This window comes from Panulirus ornatus, chromosome 39 (assembly GCF_036320965.1).
Source record: "Panulirus ornatus isolate Po-2019 chromosome 39, ASM3632096v1, whole genome shotgun sequence".
In the NCBI taxonomy this organism is placed as follows: Eukaryota; Metazoa; Arthropoda; class Malacostraca; order Decapoda; family Palinuridae; genus Panulirus; species Panulirus ornatus.
Window position 1 is genome coordinate 12,260,249 of NC_092262.1, and position 10,537 is coordinate 12,270,785.

Consider the following 10,537-nt stretch of genomic DNA (forward strand, 5'->3'; position numbering starts at 1 on the left):
TACATACCTATACATCTCAATGTACACATATATATACACACACAGACACATACATATATACCCATGCACACAATTCACACTGTCTGCCTTTATTCATTCCCATCGCCACCTCGCCACACATGGAATTATTATTATTATTATTTCAATATAGACTGGATGATTCCCAAACCAGTTATTGGCTACACAGTGTCATCGCCAGAGACATCGTTCGTCCATGGATACCGACGTCTTCAAATTATCTCCAGCGAACGTACGTCACGGCCCTTTGCTGGCGGCTCTCTCATAGCAGGTGGGGCAAGGTATAATTATCTATTACATCTTGAAACGCTGTATGATCCTGTCTATTGCACCATTATATATTATACGCTCCTGCGACAGGTTGCTGGGAACGGTGGTTTCCTTGTGGTGATTGCAACGTTCGTTACTTTTGGGGCCCCAACTCTCCATCCCCAGCGGTCTGCCATTACTTGGACGACGTGGGACGTGTAACGCCAGACAACCGCTGGTGACGACGTGTGACTAGACCACCACTGGCTGATGACGACGTGTGTTACTCTGGACGACCACTGGCTGGTGACGACGTGTGTAGGACCACCACTGGCTGGTGACGACGTGTGTTACTCTGGACGACCACTGGCTGGTGACGACGTGTGACTAGACCACCACTGGCTGATGACGACGTGTGTTACTCTGGACGACCACTGGCTGGTGACGTGTGTAGGACCACCACTGGCTGATGACGACGTGTGTTACTCTGGACGACCACTGGCTGGTGACGACGTGTGTTACTCTGGACGACCACTGGCTGGTGACGACGTGTGTTACTCTGGACGACCACTGGCTGGTGACGACGTGTGTTACTCTGAACGACCACTGGCTGGTGACGACGTGTGTAGGACCACCACTGGCTGGTGACGACGTGTCTTACTCTGGACGACCACTGGCTGGTGACGACGTGTGTAGGACCACCACTGGCTGGTGACGACGTGTCTTACTCTGGACGACCATTGAGTGGTTGGTGACGACGTGTGATTCTGGACGACCACTGGGTGAGCTGGTGACGACCCGTGTGACCCTGGACGACCACTGGGTGAGCTGATGACGACGTGTGTGACCCTGGACGACCACTGGGTGAGCTGGTGACGACGTGTGTGACCCTGGACGACCACTGGGTGAGCTGGTGACGACGTGTGTGACCCTGGACGACCACTGGGTGAGCTGGTGACGACGTGTGTGACCCTGGACGACCACTGGGTGAGCTGGTGACGACGTGTGTGACCCTGGACGACCACTGGGTGCGCTGGTGACGACTTGCGTTGCTCTGGGGTGGCCAAGTGGGGTGTGGGCGGGGCCACGTCACCAAGCCAAGGGTGAGTGACGTGCAGGTGGGAAGGAGAGACCTGGTAATTATATGACGAGTTGGCCACTATGATCAATGGATACACGTCCTCCTAACTGCCCACTCACAACTATATACCCTATATAGGGAGAACTATGTACCCTTTATATATATATATATATATATATATATATATATATATATATATATATATATATATATATATATATATGACAAGTGTATATACACTACGGGTCGGCTTCGACGAACCCTGGGTAAGGCGTCTGGCTGCCTGGGCCCCACACAAGATTTCTAGTGTTTTTCGTGTGTCCCAAACCCATCTAGGTTGGGGGGGGGGGAGGGGGGACGACATAGACCACCAGTCCTGGAGGGTCCGTATAGACCACAAGACCACCAGTCCTGCAGGGTCCGTATAGACCACAAGACCACCAGTCCTGGAGGGTCCGTGTAGACCACAAGACCACCAGTCCTGCAGGGTCCGTATAGACCACAAGACCACCAGTCCTGGAGGGTCCGTATAGACCACAAGACCACCAGTCCTGCAGGGTCCGTATAGACCACAAGACCAACAGTCCTGGAGGGTCCGTATAGACCACAAGACCAACAGTCCTGGAGGGTCCGTGTAGACCACAAGACCACCAGTCCTGCAGGGTCCGTATAGACCACAAGACCACCAGTCCTGGAGGGTCCGTATAGACCACAAGACCACCAGTCCTGCAGGGTCCGTATAGACCACAAGACCAACAGTCCTGGAGGGTCCGTATAGACCACAAGACCAACAGTCCTGGAGGGTCCGTGTAGACCACAAGACCACCAGTCCTGGAGGGTCCGTATAGACCACAAGACCACCAGTCCTGCAGGGTCCGTATAGACCACAAGACCAACAGTCCTGGAGGGTCCGTATAGACCACAAGACCAACAGTCCTGGAGGGTCCGTATAGACCACAAGACCAACAGTCCTGGAGGGTCCGTATAGACCACAAGACCAACAGTCCTGGAGGGTCCGTATAGACCACAAAACCAACAGTCCTGGAGGGTCCGTATAGACCACAAGACCATCATCAATCTTGGGTATGGTCTTTGGTGTTACTCCTCATCCTTACGTCTCATATATGAGGAGGTGACGTGTGAGGTACGTGGCCAGTAGGCACCCTGCCTCGTCGCAGTCTTAACTCATAACATCTAAACCATAGAAAGTATGAGTTGTGAGGAGGGGCCCCCCCCTCCCCCTCACCTCTCCCAGTCTCATAAAGTTTAGGCGAGTGAGAGTGAGTACAACTTTCACTAGTGGGGGGGGGGGGGGGGGAACACTCTACACTTCACTGCACACACACACACACACAGGGTCGTCACGTCCGCGGGGGGCGGCGGCCATCTTGAAACTTTGTGGCCATCATTACGCGGGTGTGATGCCGCCATACTGAGCCGCACTCGTCCTCACCTGGGCCACCTCGTGCCTTCCCCAGGTCCGGCCAGACTCACCTGGGCCACCTCGTGCCTTCCCCAGGTCCGGCCAGACTCACCTGGGCCACCTCGTGCCTTCCCCAGGTCCGGCCAGACTCACCTGGGCCACCTCGTGCCTTCCCCAGGTCCGGCCAGACTCACCTGGGCCACCTCGTGCCTTCCCCAGGTCCGGCCAGACTCACCTGGGCCACCTCGTGCCTTCCCCAGGTCCGGCCAGACTCACCTGGGCCACCTCGTGCCTTCCCCAGGTCCGGCCAGACTCACCTGGGCCAAGAGGCCAGCGCCATCTTGAAGGGACCCAGTTTGTGGTGGTGGTCGTGGCATGGGGTAGGGCGCTGGGCCCTCCAGCCACACAAGGACCGGTTGAACGCCCTCCTCATGAGCCACCACCAGCAGGAGGCCTGCGTCATCTTCCTCAGGCAAACTAAACCAGCTGAACGTGATCACGTGACCCCCACCATCCAGACGATCATAATGGAGGAGGGGCGCGCCCAGTAATGGCGTCTAAGACACCGACCAATTTGAATGATCAATTTGCATATAACGTTCAGTATAAACATAGAGAATGTCTTCATGATTTTGGGGACACAATATGACGGCATTGATCAATGTAAACAATATCACCTCCCCTAATGTTTGAGGGTCTAATAAATAGAATTATTATTATTATTATTATTATTATACTTTGTCGCTGTCTCCCGCGTTTGCGAGGTAGCGCAAGGAAACAGACGAAAGAAATGGCCCAACCCCCCCCCCATACACATGTATATACATACGTCCACACACGCAAATATACATACCTACACACATAACTACATACATATTGGCCTAAGAACCATTTCAATTAATCAGCACTGGAAAAAATGTTTTAGTAAATCAGTTTAACTTATTTTTTGAAGTGGGGTCGATTGTAGTGGAAGTAATAATAGTAATGACAAGACTTTTGTATCAAATCTACTGAACCAACTCAAATTTGCACACAAAGTTATTCCTAATGAAGAATCAGTATTTTTGACATATATTTTGAATAAAAAACATTCAAATAACTATAACCAATGGCTGAATATATTAATAAGCAGAAATAATCATGCTAATGTCTCAGATATTCATTGTACGAGAAGGATAATGTTACTTATCATTTCGCTATCAGCTGTTTTAATATTTAGCTTCTTATCCCCTTCTATCGCACTAGACGCGTTGAGAGTTGTGATTGGTCAAGTCTTAACCAATCACATATATCGGCAGGAATCGCAGGCGAGGCGACCAATCACAAACCGGGGAACAAGACTTTTCGGCCGGCGTTTGTTGTTGTGGTGGTGGTGGCCGACACTCGCCACCGGGTTCTTACCTCTTGAAAATTTCTCGCGGAAACTTCAAGATTTTCAGAAGGAAGGATGTTAGACGCGCTCTACAGCCTCCCGTTCTTTGTCTTAGAGCTGCCTAAGCTCAAATTGAAGAGGCCATCATGGGTTGCTATGCCGTCGCCCATGATTGTGTTCGCCTTTATCCTGCTTTCATACTTCTTGGTGACTGGGGGTAAGTGCTTACGGCTTGCTAGACTACTTAGCCGTCATGAAAGGTTAGAAAACGATCAGTCAGAACGGATGACATATTGCCATTAATTACGCTGTGCCTAAACTTATGGACGCTAACTACGGTAAAGTAGACCTTATTGAGCAATAATGGATTTGAATAATTTTCTTTATTTCTCAATGTTTGGCTTGTGTCCTAAGAACAGAATAAGAGTATTGGGGTACGGTAATTACGGCGATAGTCATTAAGGTTCTGATTACCAGGAGAAATATAAGCGAGTCGAATCGTGAGCCATACGTCATTTCAAATAAATTTCATATAAACAACTTAATCGGTAAAGTGGCTTAAGTGCTAATGGCGCCACAGTAGACAGTCGCCAGTCAGGAAAAGGTGCCAGTGTGCAGAGGGAACAATTTAGGCCGTAACTCACCCTAACTACACTTCCATCCTCACCCTCTAGCTAGTCAGGTCAGTGTGTGCCAACCAGGACAATGGCATGTATTCACTCGGGCATCATGACTCCTGCCTACGTACTCTCCCAGCCTCGAGGCAAAGTGAGGTTGAGAATGAGATTCTGTGACTTTAATCATTTTAAGATATTTTGGTGGGTGACACTGTATGTTCTAGTCTAATAAATCTTACCTAACCTAGCCCAGGGGGTAAGTGCTCTTAGCTTGGGACTTCTGTAAAACATATCTATGGATTGTATATAACAGGAACTTCGTAACTACTTTGAATCGTAAACTGTAAATATATCAATATTTTATTTTACAGTTGTTAAATCTATTTGCACATTACATAATGACAGTTTCCTTGATATACATAACCTACTACCATCACCGTCTATGAACAAAATAATTTTTCAAAATTGTTGATATTTTCAATGCTGTGCTGAAATTACAGAACAAAACAACTTCATGTGCAGAGCTGATGTGATACAGAACTAAATTAAATTTTCACCTTTTTCTTAGAGTAACTGACATTTCATGTGTAGAAATATATGCCTTACTCCTGGCCAACCCAGACAAAGGAAACTAAAGTCCAAGAAAAAGAACATTATTAGTTATAGCTCTGTGGGTAAACACTTACAAAGCTATAACTGATGACATTCCCTTAAAGGTCGAAAGGTCATAGGAAGCAAAAAAGACAAAAGACACAACAGAATACCACAGCTTTGCAATTCAAGAAAGAGGAGGTATCACAATGGTCAGTCTCCACACAGAATCAATGGGAAGTGACAACCAGGAATTTGCTTGGTGTCATGAACACACACACGTCTCCCAAGAACAGTGAATTACTGATGTATTAAGCTCTAGGTCTCTACGATTGAAGTTACTTAAGATTACATTAAAATTATGTGACCAGTTGATCTCAGGCTTTATGCTTTCACTGTTATGGAATTTGGACGTATTGAAATAAAACTATTATACATTATTTGTGTAATGATACATATTTCAGCATTCTCGCAATCTGCATGTTGATGTAGTTGTCAGCCAAAGGAGAGTATGGGCTTGTGTATAGGAGCTGCTGAGCTGGAGCCTCTTCATAGTGTAGGCATATGTTTAATATGTCTGCACCTTTCTCACCAGACAGCAGGTAGACTTACAAAAGTCTGTCATTTGTGGAGCACCCAGTCCATCTTCTCCACTTATTCCTATCTTTGCACTGACTTGTCCTTGTACTGTGATTTTTGCAACATCATGTGTCTTCCCTCTTCTTTCAAGTGAGCATTTGATGCCTTCAGTCTGTTTTATTTTAGAAGTCCTATTGGACATCTTTCTTAGTGTATTTCATGCCTTCTGTTCTTTGTTTTTACCCATACCCCAAGCTTATTCTTTTCATCTATTTCTAATATAGATGTATCATTTAAATCCTCTCTTGATGTTTTTCATCATATTCATTCTTGTAACTTCTCTGAGTAGCCTTGGCACTAGTCAGACAAACTAGGAACTGAATTTGGTGAACTGTGAAGAGTACGAACTGTACACCAGAGATGATTTATACTACACATATCTTGTGGACATAAGATTTATGAATGATAACATTAAACGTTCTCTAAAACTGTAAAGCTTAAAAGGTCTAGTAACAGTACACACTGCAAGGGTAGAACGAGAAATTTGCTTTTAAACCTCAATCAGAAATAAAAGCTTTTCATGCTGACGAGTGATAGATTGGCAGCGTTAGGATTGATATCTGTTGAAAACCACATGATCAGAGAATTGAAAGAATTTATTGAAAATTAATTACTTGAGAAAGCTGTCCCATGGATTTCATTTTCAAATAATCTGCAGTGCATTAAAATGTAGTCTTCCTATACACATTGTAAGGCTGAGGAACATGAATATCAGATTAATTTTCTGGTCATGATGCATGATTCCCTGTAATTTGCAGCGACATGAGCTGCCACTGCCAGAGAACCTTATTAAGTGATCAAAATTTATTCTTTTAGTCATTTGTTAGGCAATATATCACTTAGTACAGTAGTTGATTAGTGCAAATTTATATATTCTGTATAATAAAAGAAAATTTTTCCTATTCTCCAGGTATAATTTATGATGTTATTGTTGAACCTCCTAGTGTTGGCTCCACCACAGATGAGCATGGCCATTCGCGTCCAGTAAGTACCACACATTATCAGCAGCAAAAATGCTTTTCAATAAGAAAAGAATTTAGATGATTTTATGTGACTTTTAGGACCTTAACCCTCACTACAGTTTTCAGGGATTACTCAAAATGACTATCTGCTGAAAAATTTTGTTTTTCTTATTATTATTTCTTATTGATATATCTGAATTTTGCAGCACAATTAGTATTCCTGAATGTTATAAGCGATAACTGCAAGTGATGGCATAAAAATGAGAGCCCCTATCTTTTGAATATTTTAATTCTTACTAAATGCATGCAGATTTAGGTGTGGGGAATTGTTGCAATGCGTCCCATGTAAATAGGCAATTAGAAATAGTACTAGTAATAGATTATATAGCTCGAAAGAGAGGACATGACATTTCATAGACAATGATGTCCTGTCAATAGTAGTAGATATGCTGTGACAGATATTTGAATAGTAGATATGCATTTATGGATATTTGAATATTTTGCATAAACCATCATTTATAAGATTTGACGATTAGATATGAGATTATTTTGAGTTATTCTGTGCAGCCATGTAAATGGAGTAAGAAATGCAGCAATAAATGGAATATAGTAAGAAATGCAGCAATAAATGGAATATTATAATTACTGAAAACTGTTCAAATCCTGTATAAATATCATGTTTTCAAAAGTTTGTAACTCTATTTTTCTTTCAGGTCGCTTTCATGGCATATCGAGTAAATGGCCAGTACATCATGGAGGGGCTGGCATCTTCCTTCATGTTTGCCTTGGGTGGCATTGGTTTCATTGTGCTTGACCAGACCCATGCCCCATCTACGCCTAAACTCAACCGTATTCTCCTTATTATTATAGGGTTTGCTTGCATCATCATCGCAGCCATTGCCTGCTATGCATTCATGAAGATCAAACTGCCGTAAGTTTAGCTTGTATTTCCAATTTCTATATTTGTTTTAAAACTGTAAATTTGTCTGAAGATATTTCAGCCTTTAGATATCTTTATAAGGCTTTTGAAGAATCAAATATCTTATTTACTTCACTAATTTTTGGCCTTATTGAAATAAAGTTAGGTGAACTATTGTATGTCACCCACAAAAGTCTTTCTCTTTTTACAGAGGATATCTGATGAGCTGAAGAGTGTGTGATTTTGTCCATCAAACCCATGACATTGCATATCACAAATGTCTTCAAAGTTTGTGCATGACAAGTCGTCGTTGCTACAGTATTTCCATGTACTTCTTACATCATTTTAGTGGCAATAAAGCTCATATTGTTTTACTGCCTTTTTTATTTTTTCATGTCTTCCGTGATTTTGTATTTTCAGTTACTAGTGTCTTAAGTGAAAAAAAGGAGAAGCCGTGTGCATGTTTTATGTAACTGGAAAAGTGGAGAAGCCACATAGGTGTCTTACATCAATGAAAACGTGAAACTACGGGGATGTTTTGCATAACCATACATGTGGAGAAATTCCATTAAGCTTTGTGGAATTGGGAATAGTGATTACTTCAATGTACAATAAACTGGAATGCCACATAGATGTTTGAAAAACTGAATCCTCTTATTCCCATCCTGTGTTGAAGCATTGTATATCTTTGCATCAGTAAAGTATTTGCCATAGGAGTTTCTTAATGAATGCTTGTCATGTCTGAAATACATCTACAGTTTCAGTAATCTAGTTCATAAATTTGTTGTGTCCCTAAAGTGACTAGGTTTTCTTGAATTAAAAGTGGGACATCTCTTTAATAAAGAAAGAACTGTAAATAATTGAATTAAATACCATCATGATTCATAAAGGTTGCAATAAAATATTGACCGATTCCCATTCTACCCTCTTTGCCTTTCAATTAAGTGCTTTTCAGTGAAAGTTATGTTCTTAAGCGATTGAAAAGTGCATTACAGAATGGTGTAGATGTTCATACAAGTTCTGAAGATTTATTTACTAGAAAAACACAAGGTTTTGCACTTTACGCCGTGGTTTTTCAAATATCCAAAAGAAATTTTGAGAAAGCACAATGGCCAAAATACATTCATGGAAGATATATCAAATGAATTATTTTTGACGTGCTGATATTTTTTATGATGGAGGATCCAGTCATGGAAAAAAATCACATCAAAGCTAGGCCTTAATTGAAATGTATGGATGTTAATGAACAGGAAAAAGAAGATACAACAGGAAAGTATATATGAATTTTGGAAGTGAAAAAAAACCGTCTTAAGAGGTGCTAGGTAATATTTTTTACGAAAAATATTAGATACACAGTTCCAAAACTTCGAGTTAAGAGAAAGAAACTTATCAAAACGGCCCTCCCTTGAGTTGCCAATAGTCACAAAGTAATCATGTGATGCAGCAAATAATGGCAAGGCCACACAAACAGCTTCTAAAGGGGGCTGGATACCCTCACCCTTATGGTATTTCAGTTCCTAAAAGGGGAAACAGAATAGTAGCCTTTTCTGTATGTTTTCCAGGCGCTACCTCGCTGAAGCAGGAGGTAGCGATGTTGTTTCCTGTGAGGTGAGGAAGTGCCAGAAATGGATGAAGGCAAGCATGAATATGTACACGTGTATATATGTATATGTGGAAGTCGAGAACATTATCTTGAAAAGCAAAAAGGGTATGTTTAAAGGAATAGTGGTTCCAACATTGTTATATGGTTGCGAGGCGTGGGCTATAGAGTTGTGCGGAGGGGGGTGGATGTGCTGGAAATGAGATGTTTGAGGACAATATGTGGTGTGAAGTGGCTTGATCGAGTAAGTAATGAAAGGGTAAGAGAGATATGTGGTAATAAAAAGAGTGTGGTTGAGTGAACAGAAGAGGGTGTTTTGAAATGGTTTGGTCACATGGAGGGAATGAGTGAGGAAAGACTGGCAGAGGATATATGTGTCAGAGGTGGAGGGAACGAGAAGTGGGAGGCCAAATTGTAGGAGGAAAGATGGGGTGAAAAACATTTTGAGTGATCAGGGCCTGAACATTCAGGGGGGGTGAAAGGCGTGCAAGGAATAGAGTGAATTGAAACGATGTGGTATAACGGGGTCGACATGCTGTCAATGTATTGAACCAGGGCATGTGAAGCGTCTGGGGTAAACCATGGAGTTTTGTGAGGCCTGGACGTGGAAAGGGAGCTGTGGTTTCGGTGCATTATTACATGACAGCTGGAGACTGAGTGTGTTGTTGTCTTTTCCTAACGCCACCTTGCGCGCAAGCGGGGCTCCGGAAGAGGTTATTTCTTGTGTGGCGGGGTGGCGACGGGATGAATAAAGGCAGCCAGTATGAACTATGTACATTTGTGTGTCTGTTGAAATGTATAGGTATGTATATTTGCGTGTATGGACGTGTATGTATATACATGGGTATGTCGGTGGGTTGGACCATTCTTTCGTCGGCTTCCTTGCGCTACCTCGCTAACGAGGGAGAGAGCGACATAGTATAATATATATATATATATATATATATATATATATATATATATATATATATATATATATGTTTGAGGACAATGTGTGGTGTGAGGTGGTTTGATCGAGTGAGTAACGTAAGGGTAAGAGAGATGTGTGGAAATAAAAAGAGCGTGG

The 10,537-nt window shown here is 43.1% G+C and overlaps 1 protein-coding gene across 1 annotated transcript; it reads left to right on the forward strand.

Annotated features, from left to right (window-relative positions):
- The first annotated feature begins 4,110 nt into the window (after positions 1-4,110).
- On the forward strand, positions 4,111-8,498 carry LOC139761151 (oligosaccharyltransferase complex subunit OSTC). The gene is made up of 4 exons (XM_071685111.1): positions 4,111-4,360; positions 6,901-6,974; positions 7,666-7,883; positions 8,083-8,498. The coding sequence occupies exons 1-4, from the start codon at positions 4,219-4,221 to the stop codon at positions 8,099-8,101; spliced, it is 453 nt and encodes a 150-aa protein (XP_071541212.1). The 5' UTR covers positions 4,111-4,218; the 3' UTR covers positions 8,102-8,498.
- The last annotated feature ends 2,039 nt before the right edge of the window (positions 8,499-10,537 follow it).

Excerpts from the sequence above, each read along its gene's own strand:
- LOC139761151 (XM_071685111.1), top strand. The coding sequence starts at position 4,219 with ATGTTAGACGCGCTCTACAGCCTCCCGTTCTTTGTCTTAGAGCTGCCT. Across the intron at positions 4,361-6,900 it reads ATACTTCTTGGTGACTGGGG|GTATAATTTATGATGTTATT; the intron begins GTAAGTGCTTAC and ends CCTATTCTCCAG. Across the intron at positions 6,975-7,665 it reads AGCATGGCCATTCGCGTCCA|GTCGCTTTCATGGCATATCG; the intron begins GTAAGTACCACA and ends TTTTTCTTTCAG.